The 20,815-nt window shown below is 40.3% G+C and overlaps 1 protein-coding gene across 4 annotated transcripts in view; it reads left to right on the forward strand.

Moving 5' to 3' along the window:
- Positions 1–20,815, forward strand: part of Esyt2 (extended synaptotagmin 2) — a 105,545-nt gene that overhangs the window by 70,556 nt on the left and 14,174 nt on the right. Inside the window, exons 7-15 of one of the 4 annotated variants that reach the window (XM_028880918.2) lie at positions 1,106–1,161; positions 3,418–3,538; positions 6,931–7,107; positions 8,489–8,571; positions 10,514–10,562; positions 11,669–11,758; positions 12,147–12,242; positions 14,297–14,398; positions 18,059–18,121. In XM_028880918.2, the coding sequence (XP_028736751.1) occupies positions 1,106–1,161; positions 3,418–3,538; positions 6,931–7,107; positions 8,489–8,571; positions 10,514–10,562; positions 11,669–11,758; positions 12,147–12,242; positions 14,297–14,398; positions 18,059–18,121 (837 nt within the window). The remainder of the gene's footprint in view (positions 1–1,105; positions 1,162–3,417; positions 3,539–6,930; positions 7,108–8,488; positions 8,572–10,513; positions 10,563–11,668; positions 11,759–12,146; positions 12,243–14,296; positions 14,399–18,058; positions 18,122–20,815) is intronic. The other 3 variants (XM_028880919.2, XM_028880920.2, XM_028880921.2) reach the window with 3 other exon arrangements.

Below are 20,815 nucleotides of genomic sequence, written 5' to 3' on the forward strand. Positions count from 1 at the left end.
AAATACAAATTAAAAAATTCAAAGTAAAACACCATTGTTCAACTACCAGCTGGACTGAGTTTTAATGTCTGGTTTTGGCAACAGTGTGGAGAAATGATTCTGTTCCATACTTTTGATAGTAATAGAAATTTTAAAAAACTTTTTTTTGGGAGGTAATAGAAGTTTGTGTAGTAATTTTAGAGATCTTAGGTATTGATACTGAAAGTGAACATAATCTTTAGCATCATATCCCACTTTAAAATTTTTACTTAGGGTACTCCAAAGTTTTCTTCTTGTACCGTGGTTCTTGGCGATTGAATTCAGGTCATCAGGCTTGTGTGGCAAGCACTGTCATCCTTTGAGTTATCTTGCTGACTGATCCCCGTTTTTTAATGTCAGTCTGCATGTGTATAGATGAGCGTGTGTATTCATGCTGGGCGTGGTGGTGCACGTCTTTAATCCCTGTACTGCGGAGGCAGAGGCAGGCCCATCCATCTCTGTGAATCTAAGGTCAGCCTGGTTTTCATTCATTCATTCATTTATTTATTCATTCATTCATTTATTTATTTATTTATTTATTTATTTATTTATTTATGGTTTTTCGAGACAGGGTTTCTCTGTGTAGCTTTGCGCCTTTCCTGGGACTCACTTGGTAGCCCAGGCTGGCCTTGAACTCACAGAGATCCGCCTGGCTCTGCCTCCCGAGTGCTGAGATTAAAGGCGTGCGCCACCACCGCCCGCCTTTTTTTTTTTTTTTTGGTTGAGCCTGGTTTTCATAGTAAGTTCTAGGTCAGCGAAGGCTACATAGTAAATTCTGTCTCAAACAAACAAATAACAGAAACAAACTAACAAGACAAAGGATATTCGCTGAATTGTTAACTTTATAATAAAGAAGAAATTGAAAAATATTCCATGGATCCATCCATAAGAGGGAGGGCGAACAAATTATTATATGTTTTTAGTAGGGAGAGCTATGGCATTATCAAAAAGTGAAAACTGGGGCAGGTCTTCATGTGCAGTGAACGAAAGCTGTCTTTGATGTAGTACACATTGGAAAAGGTGTATTGGGAAGAGGTTTGTATTTGCTGTGATACCTGGAAACATTTTTCCTCCTCTTTAAAAACAGCTTTTGGAGATTAACTGGACGGGACTGACGAATCTGCTGGACATCCCTGGACTGAAGTAAGTCTTGTCGGTCTGGTTGCAGTGAGTGCTGTGTTCCGCCCTCCCTCACTGTCACTCTGGAAAGGGTGGGTCAGAATGGAAGCTGGAGGTGAAGTCTCTGACCAAAGCCCTGGAAGCTCTTCTCCATTCAGTAATAGTTTAGTGGATAATAAACAAGGAAATGGTCCTGTAACAGGCACCTGAGTCACCGAGTGTGCACTGCCTGTGGGAGGGTTAGATGAGTCACTGTCTGTATGTCTGAAATGGTAGAGTGGGACAGAGTGCAATCTGTCCTACAAAACTTATTAAAACTTAAGCTATTTAGCTTACAAATTCAATTCCAAAACTTTTGATTTCAGACTATTTTTTTCCTATTTCTATATACTTGTTTATGCCTCTGAAATGACTGCTAAAACAAAGTTTTGTTTCATTATCAGTAAAAAATAGCAGCTTTAATAATCTGAGACATAGTCACAAATAAAGTGGAGTGTGGTTTACCAGGTTAAGAAAAGTACTATTATTGTTAAAGGATCTGTGGATAAGAAAGTAGAACTTAACTGTGCCCTGGCTCTTTCCTCTTGGAATAGAAAGTATGTAAAATTCCCTGTTTCAAAAAAAAAAAAATTAAAAATAAATAAATAGAAATCCAGGGGGAAAAAAGAAAGTACGACTTTAAAAGGTTTATTAATAAGTTCATTAGAATCTCGATTACAAACAAAATACTGTTTTAAATTGACAGGGGTAATTTTTTTTTTATTTGCAGTGCTGGGGATTAAACTCAGGATTTTGTATTTGCTAAACTACATCATACCTCTGAGCTACATACACACTCAGCTCCCCAAATGATACTTTTTAAAGTAATAGTAATTCAGTGTGGAAACACCACCTTTAAGATTCAGTGCTGTCACTCATCATCACACATCTGCGCTAAGCCGACCACTGTCCTAGCCCTTAGACACAGATGGCATAGCAATCTCACAGCTGTTCTCAGCGCTTAAGCTGCGGCTGCCTTTACCTCTGGCAGCGCATTCTTTGTGAGGTGTCAGGCTCAGGCAGGTGCTGATGCCAAGTGATGTGGGCTGTTCATACAGTCTACATGCAGGTGAGTCCTAGATCTTGTCTTCAGTCAGATTGTTGCTGTGTGCAGCAGCTGAGTGCCTGTTCTGCAAACAGCAGCCTTTCCTGCTGGTTGTGAAAGAGACTCCAGGTTACCTTCTGTGTCTACCGATCTCGGACAGGTTCCTGCGGCTTTAACAGCCGGGTTTGAGTTCTGTATATGCCCTATGAAGAAAACAAGAAATGTTCAATCACTTGGACAACACACAAACACACACACACACACACACACACACACACACACACACACACACACAATGAATGTTGTAGCTGTATTCCATATAAAGGAAGAACTTTCCCTGGAAATAACAGTGCTTGCTGGATTTTATTACCCAGATGTAAGTAACAGATATCTGCGAAGGTTAATGTAAGAGTGTCCTTCTACCTGTCTTTCTTCAGCATCATTGGAGGATGAAATAAGGCTAAGTGATCATCTCTCTGCTCGCAAATGACACAGTATGAACTCTATAAATGGCAGTGTGGCGTGGATGGATATGTCCTACCCCTCACAAAACTGTAGCAGTCTGAAACCATTTTATTCACTAAGAGTCTTACACAATCATAGTAGACACACGTGTGAACTTGTACATTTCATTTGCACACATAACTAGTTTCATTTTACTCAATTATAGTGTAAGCAAATTCTTTACAGTAATATCTTCTAATAATGTGTAAATCTTATGTCAGTATAAACTATATTATAGTATAGTATATGTAGAATTAAATCATGAAATTGGTTCATGAATGTATACTGTGTTATCCTCTATACTTTTATTTATGTTTGAAATGTTTATGTCAAAAAACAAATGTAAAGAAATGTATCTTAAGTCTATGATTAAACAATATAAGAATATTTAAAAAGTTGTTCAGGAAATTATGGAATGGAGCTAGAATTTTATGTTGTATTAAAAAAATAAATTCTGCCCCATAGTTACAACAGCAGTATAGCTGAAGCATTAAAATATTACCTCTAAGTACTATTCTGGAAAAGTTAGGGAACTCCCACTTCATACATGGGGTAGTATTGAGGCTGTGCATGTTTGTTGTTAAAGGTAACAGCACCCGTGTGTGTGTGTGTGTGTGTGTGTGTGTGTGTGTGTGTGTGTGTGTGTGTGTGTATAAAAACTGATTGTTTATTGTTTATCTCTCAACTAACAGTGGTTTATCTGATACTATCATTTTGGATATAATATCAAACTATCTGGTGCTTCCCAATCGAATCACTGTTCCTCTTGTCAGTGAAGTTCAAATAGCACAGTTGCGGTTTCCCATACCAAAGGTAAGCATGCATTTGTATTCACTAGAATTTAAACACATACTAGGACCTTTTTAAGTGCAGGGTGTTTTTTTGTTTTGTTTTGTTTTGTTTTGTTTTGTTTTGTTTTGAGATAGGGATTCTCTGTGTAGCCCTGGCTGTCCTGGAACTAGTTCTGTAGACCAGGCTGACCTCGAACTCACCGAGATCCTCCTGCCACTGCCTCCTCAGTGCTGGGAATAAAGGTGTGTGCCACCACCTCCTGACATAACTACAAGGTGTTAATCTTTAGACTTTCCTTGTCTTTCTGAACAGCTTTCTTGCCATTTGTGTTAATACATTGGTAGCTGCTCTGTACTCCCTCGGAGATAGACTAGGGAGCCTCTAACCCTAAGGCTGTCCAGAGACTTCAGGAGTTCTTACACTTCAGTCATGCTCCTTCAGGGTACCAGTAGGGCTTAGTTCTACAAATGTAATCACAAGTTATAAGGGTATCAGTGAACATCAGGCAAAAGTTATCTCAGAAGGTATATGCTATATTTGTTTTTTATGGAGCTTTAATCACTCTCAGCAACAAGTGGGATGAGACTGCTGGTACAATGAAAAGTCTGATATGATGATGTAGCTAAGCTTTCTCTCAGACATTGAATGTGATTATTTCTGGAGTTGCTTAATATTATAGGGTGACTGTCGTCGTCGTCGTCAGTAAAGTTAGTCTTGCTGTGAAGAGACACCATTGTTGCCAGAGTCTTCCTGCCTTGCCCACAGTCAGGACAAATCCTTGTCACCCGCCAGTCCCACAGCCGCTCAGACCCAACCAAGCAAACACAGAGACTTATATTGCATACAAACTGTATGGCCGTGGCAGGCTTCTTGCTAACTTTTCTTATATCTTAAAGTAACCCATTTCTAGAAATCTATACCTTGCCACGTGGCTCGTGGCTTACCAGCATCTTCACATGCTTCTTGTGCTGGCGGCATCTGGCAGTCAGTCCTTCTGCCTTCCTGTCCTTTTATTTCTCCTCTCTGTTAGTCCCGCCTATCCTTCCTGCCTAACCACAGCCGATCAGGTTTTATTTATTGATCAATCAGAACAACTTGACATACAGACCATCCCCCAGCATAGCCAAGTGCAGACCATCTCAAACACCTGCACTCAGGCCCATGGTCCTAATCATCCTCTATACGGACCTGCTGGGTAACACCACAAAGAACCCAAGAAGGGCTCCCACAGGACATACAGAACATCCCACAGCACACCATGACAACAACTCTTATAAAGGAAAGCATTTAATCGGGGCTGGCTTACAGTTCAGCGCTTTAATTATCATCATGGCAGGAAGCTTGGCAGCACCCGGGCAGAACTGGTGCTGGAGAAGGAGCTGAGAGCTCTACATCCTGATCCACAGGCAGTAAGTAGGAAGAGAGCTACTGGGGCTGGTCTGGGCTTCTGAAACCTCGAAGCCGACCCCTAGTGACACACTTCCTCCAACAACGCCACACCTCTTAATCCTTTCAAATAGTGCCATTCCCTAAGCATTTAAATACATGAACCTATGGGAGCCATCCTTATTCAAACCACCACAGTGACAGAAGAGGCACTGAACAGAGAGGAAAAAGAGAACTCTTGGAGATTTATGGCTAGGCCTTGGTTTCAGCTTCTATAAAATGCGGAACGTAGAACTGGGTCATATGTCTATGGAGTCGCCTTGAGGAGACAGAACCACTGCAGGCAAAGGTGAGGCCTGGCTCTTGTCATTAGAGATGCAGCCATTTGTTGTAGAGTCACAGAGGTCAAGGAAACAGTAGTACCATGGATTATCTACAGTAAGGAATAGTACTGATACATTCTATACATTCTTCTATACATTCTATACTAGAATGTATACATTCTAGTTTGACTGAAACAGAAGGAGATAAGGTGGTGCCATTTTAATGGCTGTGTTGTCAGTTTTATTTCCTGAAGTAGAGATAGCATTGATGCCTTGATGCCTTTTCTTTTTCTCAGATTTCAACAATACAAAAATTAGTAAACATGCATGACCATATAGACACACACAACACACACTGCATATATACCAACCCTTCTTTTTTAACCTCTCTTTGATGCTGAGGCTTAAACCCAGGACCTATATCCTCAGACGACTCCTTATAATTTTTTTAAGAAAGCACACTCCATTTAATTTGATGATAAGATTATATTGTTCAATTTCAACATGATACTCGATGTGTAAGAAAGGGAACTCGTCGGGCGGTGGTGGCACACGCCTTTAATCCCAGCACTTGGGAGGCAGATGCAGGTGGATCTTTGTGAGTTCAAGGCCAGCCTGGTCTACCGAGCGAAATCCAGGAGAGGCACCAAAACTACACAGAGAAACCCTGTCTCAAAACCAAAAAAAAAAAAAAAGAAAAAAGAAAGGGAACTCATTCTTCTAGGATACAGGTATCTCTTTTGTGTATTAAGTACAATAAGCACTGGAGCCAGCCTCGATCTAGCTACCTTTGTTCTCTGAGCTTAAAGCCAATGTTGGGAAAAGAGGTGGCCACATCATCTCAGCTGTAGTCATATGAAACTACAGACAAGAATCTTAGGGTGCTTTTAAAATGTATACTTCTATAAAGAAGCTTGTCTTGTCCTGACAAGCCAGGAATATTAGCCTGTAATTTTTTTTTTTTGGGGGGGGGGTTCAAGATAAAGTTTCTCTGTGTAGTTTTGGTGCCTGTCCTAGATCTCACGCTGTAGATCAGGCTGACCTCAAAGTCAGAGATCCACCTGACTCTGCCTCCCGAGTGCTGGGATTAAAGGTGTGCGCCACTGCCGTCCGGCTAGCCTGTAATTTTTTTAAGCATTTGAAGGAAGAGTATTACTACCTACCAAACTTTTATTTGCCATAAATGAAATGAGTATATATTTTTCTCCTACAAATAGGATAATTTTTGAGAACTTTTTATTTTTGATGAGCACTACATATTTCAATTTCTTCCTCTATAAAGTAGGATTGATGAGTATTTCATAGAATTGGTCTATTGGCATGGTTGCTGAATAAGAAGAGCTTAGTAGCAGGTCTGGTACACCATCTCATGTTAGTTATTACATACTTAGTCCCAGACTGTAAGGATGTTTGGTGAGCCTCGTGGCCTGTGTTAGTGGTTTCCTGGGAACAAGCACGCTGCTGCACTGGGACCTGCAGTCCGTGTTCCCCATGGAGAACGCTCAAGCTCTGCAGGCAGCTGTGTGGCTCACTGCGTTCCTGCTGAGGAGTCCTCGCCCATCGACAGTCCTACTCTCTAGAGGCATGACATACTGTTCTCCCGTAATGCTTGTTTTCTGCGTCCTTGTCACAGCTGAGCTGGGTGCACCGTGTGTCTTCCATTCTCCATAGCAAATACTCTAAGTGGTTTGCTGCTCTTTTCAGGGTGTCCTAAGGATTCACTTTATTGAAGCTCAGGATCTTCAGGGAAAAGACACCTATCTTAAAGGCCTTGTCAAGGGAAAATCAGACCCCTATGGAATTATCCGAGTGGGCAACCAAATCTTCCAGAGTAAGATCATCAAAGAGAACCTTAGTCCAAAGTGGAATGAGGTATATGAGGTAAGCAGTGGGGCCCAAACATGGTATCTGAGTAAGGGCACTACAAGTCTGATTTCATATCTGTCACACAAAAGTATAGCTAACTTGGACCATTGTTTAAGTTTTTTTAATTTCCCATTTTTGGGAAATTTTTCACTTTATCTTCTAACACAAAACATTCTTTTTTTTATTTTTTTATTTTATTTTATTTTATTTTTTTTAGGTTTTTCAGGACAGTTTCTCTGTAGCTTTGGAGCCTGCATGGAACTCTTTTTGTAGAACAGGCTGGCCTCGAACTCACAGAGCTCTACCGGTCTCTTCTCTCCGAGTGCTGGGATTAAAGGTGTGCACCACCACCGCCCAGCCACAAAACATTCTTATAATGTGAACAGATGAGATTTTTTTTTAAAGCATTAGTCATATAAAGCTACCACAGTGATGAATGACAATATATTCTCTTAATATAAGTAAGTTTTTCTGATTATAAAATATTACATGTGGTTAAAACACAAACATGAAAGTATACTGTTTTATACATTTTTTGTTTACTCTGTCTGAGATCTTTACATCTCAGTGGATAGATGACTGCATGGTTATTGGCTTTGTTTTTGTTGTATTTGTTTCTTTTTGCTTTGTTTCATTTTGTTTATGTTCATTTTTTTCTCTACATTTTATTTCCTTTTCTTGAGATGTGATGTATGTGTATCTCAGGCTGGCCTGCAATTCATGATCCTCCTGCTTCAGCCTCCCAAGTGCTATGATTACAGGTGTGCACCACCATACCCAGCCAGGATCTGCCTGACTTTAAATAGCCATTCCCCTGCATGTCTTTACCTGCAGAGGCCTGGGCTGCTAAGTGCAGTACTATAGCAGTGCTGTTCAGGTGCAGTGTCATGTGTAGCCTTAAATTGCTGGATCCAAAATTGGAGGTTTTTAAAGGGCAGCGTTGTTTCGAGAACAGTAGTGCATTGTGCCTCTTTCTTGTCACTCTCTGTCCTCTGTCCCTGTCAGTCCCTTATTCTTTGAATGGCTAAGTGGCTGATAGCTTTCCAAGGTTAGCATCTGGATGGAGCCACTTGAGATCTTAGGGCTATTTCTTGCATCTTCACCTGACCTTGGGCCTTAGACAGTCCTGTGGGTGACTTCACACTGCCACCTTATTTCAGGGCCTTGTGCTTGGCCCACTGATAACCATGAAACATACCCAGCAGACTTGTTCTGTGGGCAAGTACTTTAGAATGGCCCAGTCATCAAGGAGTATGTGTGGTCTGACAGTAAGAAAGTACACTTTAAAACTGCTGACTGCTAGAGAAAAGTACATGGTAATATCTGTTATAATCACCATACTTAGTACTTGACTTTGGCAGTAAACCGGCAGTAACTACCAACCGTTAATTTTCAGGCTTTAGTCTATGAGCACCCTGGACAAGAATTGGAGATTGAACTCTTTGATGAAGATCCAGACAAGGATGACTTCTTAGGAAGGTGAAGAAACAACTTGGGAGCACCCTTCTAACCACTCTCACTGATGCAAGCTTCAAAATTCATTTACTTACATATATATACATCTGAAATGGCTTTTACATGTGCCATGTATTTTCCCAGATATTTTTTAGAACATTTTACTTCTAGAAAGACTCTGTTGTCCATTATAGCAACTACAGCGCTAGGGCCGATTCTACCAGCCAGTTAGACCATGCAGCTAGAGGGCCAGCCACTGCACAGAGCCTCTCCTTGTGTAGGGAGGTCTGTAAATACTTCCACCTGAGTTGTAAATGTAGGCTTAATTTTAAGCTTTCTCAGTTTGCTAGGGTACAGTCATTTACATTGTTCCCGCATATTGGGACAGTAAATACTGATTTATTTACTTCAGTTGAAGAACTAACGTAGCTGTAAACAATAGGCTTTAAAACTACACTTCTGAGGCTAAGAGATGGCTCAGTGGTTAGGGATGCCTGCTGCTCCTCCAGAGGACTGAGCTCCGTTCTTGGCATCCATGCCAGATGGCTCACAGCTGTACAGCTGCCTGAGACTCCGGTTCCAAGGGCCTTAGTACATGCTTATAATCCCAGCACTGCAGAAACAAGGACTGTATCCCTGGGTCTTTTGAGGGACAGCCTAGAGTTACTTGGTGAATTCCATTCCAGGTTAGTGAGGTACCTGGTCTCAAGGAAACAGTACCACACCTTAAGAAAAATAAATAAGGTGTCCTCTGGCCTCCACACCTGTGCTTTTGCATCTGCACACATAATGAATGGATATTCATACAGGTGTCTACTACATGTCTGTCTAATTAAGGTTATTTAAATGAGTTTATTGTTAAGGGGTGGTGGAGGATTAGATTATATTGGAGAAGTTAAGTATGGTCTTGTGTGTCATGCTCTGACTTCAGAATCTCTAAGACCCGTGTGTTGTGTTGTAACTTCAGAATCTGACTGTACACAGCTTAAGTAGGACCAGGAACATGATCAAATCAAATGCTGTGTAAGCATGTAGATGGGAGGTCAGTAAAGCACTAGGAGCATGTTGTCATTGACTAGGGCTGAGAGCAGACTGATTAGGAGATATGTTCAGAAGTACAAGTAGGATAACCCCTTCTTCCACATTCCCATGGAAGTAGTGCCAGGGTTGAATTAGAGTAGGATTGTTTGGTGGTAATTAAACCTACTCTCAGACCTGCTTATGGACATGATACAGTGTGGACTTATAACTCATTGTGCAAATAACTGAATCCACGGTGACGACTGTGCACCAAGGGATGACATGTAAAAACCCATTAGCTAGCCAGGCATGGTGGTGCACACCTTTAATCCCAGTACTTGGGAAGCAAAGGTAGGCAGATCTCTGTGAGTTCAAAGTCAGCCTGATGATCTACATAGTGAGACCCTGTCTCAAAAACAAAAAATCAGCCAGGGCTGGGGAGTAAAGCACCTGCTGTGTAAGCATGAGAATCAGAGTTCAGACCCAGAAACCACAGACATGCCAGAGGAGCATGGCGGGTGTCTGTAATTCTAGCGCTTGGACGACAGAGGCTGGGCATGCCCAGAACAAGCTGGCTGCACTGGTCCTGTCAGGCTCTGAGTTCAGTTGAGAGATACTTTCCTGATGTGTAAGGTGAAGAGTAACTGAGGAAGACTCCTGATGTTGGTCTCAGTCCTGCACACGTGTGTGCAGTCAGTTCTGGCCTAGTAGTATGTGCTCAATATTTTGATCACAAAAAAATCAACCCTTTTCTTTTTTACTTGCCTTTTGATTTCCTTGGGCATATATTATAGAAAGCCTGAGGAAAGCAGCTTATGTTCTGGTAAATTATATAGCATATTTTTGCAATTCTAGAGTTCTTTTCCATACATAATACTCAAGGTATTTCAGTTGGAAGAAGTGTGTTTCTGTGTTCTAAAATTTTTTTATTGTTTTATTCTTATAGTCTTATGATTGATCTTATTGAAGTCGAGAAGGAGCGCCTTCTAGACGAAGTAAGTTCTCTCTGATTTTGACCCACTTAAGGAACACTGTAAGTACCTCTTGTGTGCCAGTCACTGTGGCCCACTGCTGTTGCCCACCTACCTGCTGGTATAGGAACAGTATTTGCTTCACAAACATTTGACATGTAAGGATATAGCTCAATAGTAGTATGCTTGCTTAACATGTTGCAAAGCCCTGGGTCAGGTGAGCACAAAATGTAAAACTGACTTTATTATAGACAGACTGTAATACCTTGGAGGCATTAGGGCAGAGATGTGTATGAAGCTCACAGAAATGGAAATTTTCACTGTAGTTGGAGTAAATAGTAGAGATGCACAGTGCTGTCAGAATGTAAAAGATATCTGTAAATGAACTAATAATTTGCAGCAAGAAGACATTACTTCAAACAGGGAGAGTGATCCATAATTCTATAAAAATAAAATAAAAACATAAAGGAAAATAGTACAGTAGCTTCCAAAAGATCAAAAGATGGGTATGACTTGGGTAAGAGAAGCCTAGTTAACCAAATCAGTGTTGGGACTTTGCTGCTTTCACAGCAGCACCTGTATCCTCCAGGAGTGCTTGTCATCCATTTCAGAGTGTTTCTTGTACATCTGTTGGGTGCCAGTCACTGAGCACAGTGGTGAACAGGGTAGATGGAATCCTGCCTTGTGGAAGTTCCTTTTTAACACTGAGTGTTTGATGACACAACCTTGCACTGTTTTATTCATTGATGAATAGCTATGAGTAAAAACAAGTATCTTAACTTGTTTGATTCTACCATTCAGTATTTGGGAATTAGTGTTATCCCCTGCTGGCCTCTAAATTTTGTGTGAGTCCATATACAGAAGCCTTGTTAGTGCTAGACAGTACTGGAACACTTGAACTTGTATGTGATAAGGTCTTTGTTAGGGCAGATGGATCTCTGAGCTTGGTCTCTGGCTAGCCCTGGTTCTTGGAGCATGAGGCATAAATTAATAAGTGCACTCCTTCAGTGCCAGTAAAGAATTGGTGGTGCCACAGTGTCAATGAGCAGTTTGAAACATTTTTAGACGGGGTTTAATTAGAATCTTTTATTCAGAAACACTTTGGCTGAACTTAAACACTTTTTCTTCAGTGGTTCACTCTGGACGAGGTTCCAAAAGGAAAGCTGCATTTGAAGTTAGAGTGGCTCACACTGCTGCCAGATGCGGCAAACCTGGACAAGGTGCTGTGCGGTGTCTTCTCTTCATGACCACCTACTCCTGATTGTTAGGACCAGTCTCTCTGAGTGTGTCGGTACTTGTTTAAAAAAATTATACCAGTAATTTTGATTATTATGCCACAAGTCACCATAGTAGTGAAGAGGAATGAAAGTATAGAGAATACTATTTGTAGGTCATTATTCTTGTTCTGAGACCTTTAAGTTTGTCCTTTATCACGGGGATTTGGGGAGCTGCGTGTCCTCCTAGTGCTTCATTTTAATTGATTTGTGTGGAGGAGTAGTCTTGTCATTTAGGAGACATCATTTCTTACTTTCATTTGCCCAAGCACAGTCAAAGCAGTGTGCACTCCAGTAGATACACACCCACTGATACTTTTTCCTCACCTTGCAGGTTCTGGCAGACATCAGAGCTGACAAGGATCAAGCTAATGATGGTCTTTCGTCTGCACTGCTGATCTTGTATTTGGATTCTGCAAGGAACCTTCCGGTAGGTAGTACAGAGCTAACTCCTAGGAGTGCTTTCCTTACTTGGAAACTACTACTTTGTTCAGCCACAGTGTATCTATCACCTAATCTTGTATGGCAGAAACAGAGAGGCACAAGGTAGCATTTGCTTTGCACATGTGTATTTATATCTAATTATTACAGCCCAGTTGCCTCAAGGTGAAAATTGTCTCCCCTTAGAAAGGGGGAATAAATGAAGCAGCCCTGATCACAAACCCTAAATGTGTCTTAGCTGTAGCACAGCAGTTTGTGAGCTGCTGAGCTGTGACTGTCCTCAGGGTTTAAGGTGGAGCATGATTGATGCCACCAGGTAGGTATACTGACCTTCGGGCACCTGGGACACTTCCAAGTGAACAAAGACACAGACAGTGCCAGATCATAATAGTTAGCCTAAAAGCCTGTTTATTTGCTTGCATTAAATTGTTTTGGTTTTATGGGGGAAAGTAAAGTAATCTGATCATTTAGGGATAGTGAATCTTCCACTGTCCTGTTGTAAACCCCAATAGGTAAAGTAATGTTGTCCTCATATAAATGTTACATTGTTGAGTAACTTTTTGGGTGCCAGTGTGCTTGGATACTAGGGCATTCTCTATGTCATTGTGTCAGCAGCCAGTTTGTTGAAAGAAAGATCACTGTCATCAGTTATAGGGATTTTACCCACCAAGATTGTTCATTGCATAATTCTCCCTTCCTAGTAAATGCTCAGTCACATAAGTGCATTTGTGAACAGACTCCAAACAAAAGCAAAGAAGTATTTCACTTATCTTTTTCCACAGTCTCTCTTGGACTTTTATCCTGATGGTTTGTGAAATTGCATCATGTAGCACCTTTTAGTTTTTGAAAATTGTATATTTACTTGAGCTTTATGAACAAAAAGGAAATAAATACTTTGTGCATTAATACAATTTATTTCAACTTAACAACTGAAATATGATTGAGCATTTTGTAATAGGAATATATAGTTGTCTCTTTGCCAATACCATACCCTTTCTTTTAATGAAGGTTCCTTGTCTAATTTTTTTTTTGGTTTTTTTGAGACAGGGTTTCTCTGCGTAGCTTTGTGCCTTTCCTGGAGCTCACTTGGTAGCCCAGGCTGGCCTCGAACTCACAGAGATCCTCCTGGCTGTGCCTCCCGAGTGCTGGGATTAAGGGCGTGCGCCACTACTGCCCTGCCTTCCTTGTCTAATTTTTAACTACTTAAGTTCTTACAATTTTCTTGAAGAGAAATCTTTTGGCCAGTCTTTCCACCTGAAGTCGGTGACTTTATCTATTTTTATTTCTATTTGGGAATATCTACTTCATTATTATTTAACCTTTCAATGTAATTCCTTACACAGTAGGGCTCTCTGCCTTTGACCACAACAGAGTTTGTTATAAAATGCCTGATAGAAGTCTATTTGTCAGGCTACCAAGATGGCTGAGTGTGTGAAAGGCACTCACTGCCAAACCTGGCCACCAAAACACACATGATGGGAGACAAGAACTGACTCCTTTGGGTTGTCCTCTGACCTCTACATGCATGCCCTGGCAAGCCCATACCCCAAATAAATGTAAAAACAAAATATTATAAAAGAAGTGAATTTGCTTCATAGTTTAGATACAGAAAATAGTGATAGGGTTGGGGATTTAGCTCAGTGGCGAGCGCAAGGCCCTGGGTTCGGTCCTCAGCTCCAGGAAGAAAAAAGAAAAGAATGATGTTTGAATGGGGAAAGGGGCCTGGGCTTTTCTGTGGAGCTGTGTGTTCCGTCACATCGATTTGAAATTCAGATAATGTCACATAGTCTCAAGAGACAGGGACTGCACTGCTCTTCTATTCCAAGGGTACCGTGCTCACAGTGTGCCGTGGCTCATCAGAGGCAAAGGGTCCACAGAGCCATCCTTGCTGTTTGTGGTGTTAATCGGGAGGCTTTGTTGGCCAGTCCCTGTGTGTCCTGGGACCCTCTGACTCTCTGCACCGTTTATTTGTGCTTCTGGTATGTGCCCACTGACCACAACCCAGCATTCTTTGCTTTCTCTTCCTGTCTCCACTTTCCTAAGAATATCTACGAGGGAAACTTTGGGTGTGGCTACTTAAAAGAGAGGCGAGCGTCGGGACTAGTGTTTTGTGAGAATACTACCTCAGTCTATAGAGCACTATTTGTGAGTCCTCTAGCTCCTTCTTCTGTGTTCAGTGAAGACTGCCCAAGTGTGGCCTGGAAGTCTGTGCAGTCTGCTCATTGGAATGATGCGCATGCTATTTTCATTTTCTTGCATGACTTCAGTTACCATGTCTTCATTTTATGTTGGTTTTGTCAAATGTGACTCTGCTGTGATGTTGGGAGTACATCTGACATGAGATGAACTAACCTGAACTAACTCTACTGCTGCTGGTCCAAAAAGTGTTATAACGAGCCCTCTGAGGGAAAAACAAAGCCATAAAGTTAAAGTTGATTTGGGGTTCATCTTGGGAAGAGACATATAAACATTGCTGTAACTTTCACAAAACTTTCCTAAATCTACTTTTTCCCTCTCACCAAGGAGAGCAGCATTAGAACTTGGGCTATCTTCAGTCCATACCACCCAGTCCTCTCTGTCACTAGTCGTGGTCACAGGAAACCAGAAGTTCACCCCATCTCTGAGAGCCTGCTTCTGCCACATGGCCTAGCCAGAGCCTCTGGAGGAAAAGAAAACTACAGCAGGTTCATGGTTGATTTCTTTTCAGGAACTTAGAAGAGTTCCCTAAGTAAATAATTGAGAATTTTGTTTTGATTTCATCACATTTGCTCCCGTACCCTGTCTGATGCTTCCTCTCCTAGTGCTACTCAGGGTAGTCTGGTGGCTGCTGGGTTCATTTCCTCTGGGGTCATGGAAAGCTACACTTAAGACCTACTATTATACAAATTAGTGTAGAAAATCACCTTTCAGATTTGTATTATAACTAGTTAGATTTCTAAAGACCACTGATCCCTGGAATCTGATAGTGGCAGGGCTTTGCTCTCTTGCACTTTCCAATTCTGTTTACAAAGGCTTTCCACGTGTGTCCTCAGTTTATTCTTCTAATGAGGGGCTGGGGGTAACATACTTAAAAACAGGTATTTAGCCCTTTTTATACACAAGGAAAATCAGTACCCTGAAGGATAGGCAAGTTATACTAGTAAATAAGCAGGACCTTGACGTCCCTAACTCTGCACTCACAGCTGCTTCCAGCCTTTGTAAAAGTCCAAAGGAAGCTGGTGTGGAGGGGTGTCCCCCTATAACCCTTGCATTGTAGAGGTTAAGGCAGGAACATTTCTTGTTTCAGTGTTATGACCCTGTCTCGAACAGAAGTCAAAAGGAAGACAGTTAGAATGACAATGCCAGTACATACCATCACCTCAGAAAATGCTTTGTGCTGTTGTTTCTTAGGTAAAAGGTCCTCACAAACTCATAAGTGGCAAAGCCACTCTTCTGGGTAATTTTTCTGGTCTGTCTCCAGTAATATTGCTAGGTCTCTTTTCTCAATCTACAACTGCTTCCTTTTGCAGAAAGGAAGTATTTTTGAGTCTGATTCTTGAGTTGCTTTGTAGTTCTGACATCAGTGGCCAGACAAAGAATTCTTTTCCTTCATTGTCCAAGTCACATTGAGCTTTATGATTAGGATGTGCACACCACATAAAATGTTCTTTGCAGTACAAGTATATACTTACTTTTTACTTACTGGTTTTTAGTGGAAAGTCAAATTAACTTTCTCAGTCTTTCCTACAAGAAAAGCTTTTTTTATAAATAGCTGCAGTCCATGGCTTTATTTTACCTCCCACCTATTCAGAGCACCTTCAGTTTCCATTCCATTATTTTCTTCTATACTAGAAATGATTTCTTTTTAATGTAGACTCTTAGAATTTTTCCCTCCTCCAGCTTCAGCTTGACTATGTTCTCTGACTTTGGCGTCCAGCATTAGAATATTAGGCTTACTTGGTAGCTCATGTGTGTTGAGCACTTTGCAGTAGCCACATAGACTGTAAGGAGTCTACTTGCACCTCATTTATCTGTGTGATCGTTATAGGCATTTCACAGATAGAAAGTAAAAATAACACAAGGGACATAAGTGACTGAGACCTCACCACTGTAGACTGTTCACTGCTCAGGTGCTCTTAATTCTGTACTGGAGGTGATCTGAGACGAGTGGTATTTTCATAGTGCTTACCTTACACGTGTGAACATAACCATGAAATAGCTACCACTGAGCAGACCCTTAGGGACAAAAATACTTTTTACAGGGAATTTTAGCTTTTGTTTGTTTGAGACAGGGTCTCATATATCCCAGGCTATCCTGAAATACTTTATATAGCTGAGGATAACCACTGAACTTCTGATCATCCTGCCTCTACTTCCAAGTGCTGGGGTCATAGGTATGGACCACAATTCTAAGTTCATGAAGTACTGGGGTCTGAACCCAGAGCTTCCTACATGCTAGGCAGATACTCTCAAGTGACCTATATCCCTAGTGCATGGTTCTGGATGGGAAAAAAAAAAAAGGACAGATGCCAGTGTCTCCAATGATTGAGAGGCCTAGGAGTACATGGTACATGGGGCCTGACTTCTGAACCTTACACCTGGACACCTGACCCAAGTATTTCAGTGACTAGTCTTCTCACCTGCATGCCATACAGTTTTCTGTGACCTCACACAGCTGTTCTTGCATTCCTGATTCACACTGCCACTGTTCTCTTTGTTTCTCAATAATTGATGCATGTTAGAATAACGAGTGCATTGGGTTCAGCTGTTTCTAGCCAGTGTGCACTTCAGGAAAGGCCCTTGTCACATCTGGAGAGCATCAACCAGGCTCCCTCTGAAACAAAAGGCATTGTTGCAGCTCCTTAGGGAATACCTTGTCTGGGCTTCATCCAGAGATAGAGGCAGTAGGTTCTGAGTCTTTAGAGAGCCCTGTAGGCTGTATGAATAGTCTAGATTTTTAGACCCACCTAGTATGGCTGGAGCCTGGGTAGGTTCTTGACCTTCTCACCTGCCTCCTACCATGGAGGAGAATTGGAAGCTATTTCTCCATCTTCTTTCATACATCTTCTGTTTAATAAAACATTAAGAAGAAAATTTAATTAGGAATCAAATTCAGTATGCCATTTTAAATTAATTAAAATTAAAATGACAAAAACCTTTAACTTCATGTTAATTCTGGAAATTTCCAAAACAAAACAAATTGTCCATTTGAAAATGAGCAAACAACTAACTGAAAAAAATTCAGTCAGGAAGATATATACCCAATCACAGTAGAATGAATTTAAATCCAGGAGGAACTCTTAAAATGGCCTTGTTGGCCTGTACTTCCATTATGGGAAGGATGGGGAGTCCAGGAGTTCGCAGACAGAGAGGCTCCATCTCTGGATGATGCTACACCAAGAAAGCAGGTCTGAAAGGCACAGCAGTGGTGTGGGCCGCTGTAGGTGGGACCAGCTCCAGCAGTGTGGAAAGAAGGGTCACTGCTGTGCTTCACGTTAAACCTCTCATTGTGGGTGACACTGGGGTTTCAGGCGAAGGATAGTAAACAGAGCCTTTCCTAAGTCACACTCTTGATCTCTGCAAACAGTAAAATCAGGTGGAGAAGTGAAATGTTACTGAAGATGAGGAAATGTGTCATGATATTTTAGATTGTCACTCTAAGGTAAAAATCTTGAGCATAAAGGCAAATTTGGCAGTTTGTATGATTTTTGTTCTGGTTTAAGTATTCATTTATTCTCATGAATTTTGGTGTCATTAACCTTACATAAACTCCTCATTGCATGTCTTATTAACCCTTGGTGTGTTCATTTTCTTCTGATCTGAAAGAGTAACCCCTTAGACTTTAACCCCGGTGTCTTGAAGAAGTCTGCAGTTCAGAGAGCTTTAAAGGTAAACAAAGTGTTTCCTGGAGGCTGCAGTGCTGATCAGACATATTGAAAGAGATGGTACTTTGGCTTTCTTAAGTGTGTGGGCAGGTCACCTCCCACCCTAGTTAATAATTGATTACCCAGTAGAAGAGATCTGACTTCTGTTATCCAAGAATTTGTATTTAAAAGAAATTACATCAATCAAATAAATTTAAAAGTTCCAATATGAAGTTCTAGATTTCATTCTATCTTTTAAAGCCATTGAAATATTGTGTTCTGTTTGAATTTGAATTTGTGAATGGCAATCTAAAAGTTCTATTTGAAATCTTGACCAGAATTTCATATTGTGATTTAAAGATGCACCTTGCAAACTGTTGAGTGCATACTTAAGGAATTGCCTCTTCCAATATGTTGAGTAGGGCCTCACTGAATCAACCTCATGGCTTTGGTGCTGTGGGCTTGGGTGATAGATCTTTCCAGAAGGTTCAAATTTTATCAAATGAGGTATTATTGAAAACTAAGCTCCACTTCTCATCATGACAAAAGCTTGTGTTCTTTGGCTAAATTGTTAAATTTTGTTTCTTAATTCATCTTAATTGCAGTGAGAGGCAGGGGCATTTTAAATATAATTGTCTTAGGAAAATTCCAAAGAAATAGGAATACTTTGCTCAGTTTCATCTAGCAAAATAAGACCCAGAATTAATCCATTAGTCCAAAAATGAAGGAGACTGTCAGTGACTTTTCTATATCATATTTGTAAACCTTAGTGTGACCTGTACTAAGGAGATATGGTGTAGTTTTAGTAGGGCATCATACCCTGAGAATGATGTTCGTAACACGGCTGAAACAACTATGCTTCCTGGCATAGTGGGGACCTATAGCAACTTAGGAAAGGACCTGTAGCAACACTCTTTGCTCACCATTCTTCTGCTGTCTTGTTGGCCAGAAGTCAGGAAGGAAGGCTCTGAAGTCATGTTGCTCATTGTTGTGATTCAAAGAGAATATTTAATCCATCCTGCTTACAGGGTGGAAGTAATATCTTCTCCATTGGATTAGTAAGTAAATTAAAATATTACATATAAAAGTACACAATAGGTAGGTAAATAGATGTGCTATAATTATCTGGTTTAACACATTAGCTCATTTAAGCCTAACAACAAGTCCTATAAATGGTATTGTGCCTCTTTTGTAGACATGGAACCTGAGGCTCAGATTGATGAAGCAAAGGTCTCAGTAGTGAAGAATTAAGGAGAATGAAATTTAAATTCAACAGTGTAAGATTATATTTTTAGGCATCATTTCTATAGTTCATTAAATTCAACAGTGTGACCTAAAAGACTATGTTTTTTATCATAGTTTGTATTTTTGATGTGTGGTGCTATAATTTAAATGTCTGTCATGGTAGAAAATTTAGTGAATAGTTTAAAAACCTTTTTTATATAATCTAAAACATCATGTGTGCTAAGGCATACCCTTATTCTATAAACCACTAAACAAGATTGTGAAAGTGCCAGCTAAGCTTTGATTTATTTTATATTTACTGAAATTTTAGACTTAGAATAAGTAAATTTTAGTGTGTCATTCACATACATACATCAGTGCACAAACTTATTAAGGCAATGACAACTGAAAATTGTTCAGAAGCAGGTTTCTAGTGTTATCAGTTATAAACTTCATTCTATTTTTAAAACTATTAGAAAGAAGGGCACCTTAAAATTGTAGATGCATTAAATCCTTAAAACTGAATGGCCCCATTTTCACAGATACAGGCTTAATATTAGTTAGAAATAAACTCAACTCCTATATCAAAGACCCAAGGTAGATGTGGCTTCAGTCAGTCTGATTTTATGCCCTACAGCTGTAGTTTGAACCTCATAGATAAGAATGGGCAAGGCATGCCCTCCTTGAAAGTCAAGAGTTTCTTAGCTAGCCAGAAGGGAGAGGTGAAGGTGGCCTCCTTCCCAGAGGACTTACACTCAGCTCAGATTTAGGAATCCTAATATCAAAGAAAGGAAATGAGTTTAGGGAAAATCAGTTGGCTTTGATATTTTTAACGGTATTTATTTCATTTTGCAGAACTCATTCACATCAAAAAGATGAACCAGGAAATAGATTATCACAGTAGGTTTGGGTTAGTCATATTTTTTGAATAATCAAATGATTTTGACAACTATTTCTGTCATTATTGTAGTGTTGAGGATTGACTCTAAAATTATTTAACTAAAATACTTTTTTGTGACCCTCTAATTTACATTAACACATTTAACACATCTTTTTGTGGGGCTAAGTTATAAATAAACCTCATGTCACGTATCTATTGTGTCTTACCATGTTTCTTCTATCAGCTGTCTGCTTCAGTATGCTTCTTGTCATTTTTTTCTTACTTATGAATTATTGAAATCATATTTATATCTGCTTAATTCCATGCGATTCTAAACTGACATTTATTCTCCTGATGATAATTACTTAGCAGCCGGTAAGCAATATCCAGTATCTGATAACTGTGTTTACTTGAACAGAGGATGATGGTGGGCTCAAGGTGTGGAGCTATGCATCTGAAGCTAATGCCTTACACTATAGCTGAAGAAGTGTTCTGAGTGAACAATCTGTTACACTTGTCTCTTATTTATTCATTTAAATCCATTGCATTTACTACATTTTTGTTATCCTACTAAGTCAGTTTTGAGAACTGTGTAAATACTAGAATTTTAAATTT

Source organism: Peromyscus leucopus, chromosome 14 (assembly GCF_004664715.2).
Source record: "Peromyscus leucopus breed LL Stock chromosome 14, UCI_PerLeu_2.1, whole genome shotgun sequence".
Lineage (NCBI taxonomy): Eukaryota > Metazoa > Chordata > Mammalia > Rodentia > Cricetidae > Peromyscus > Peromyscus leucopus.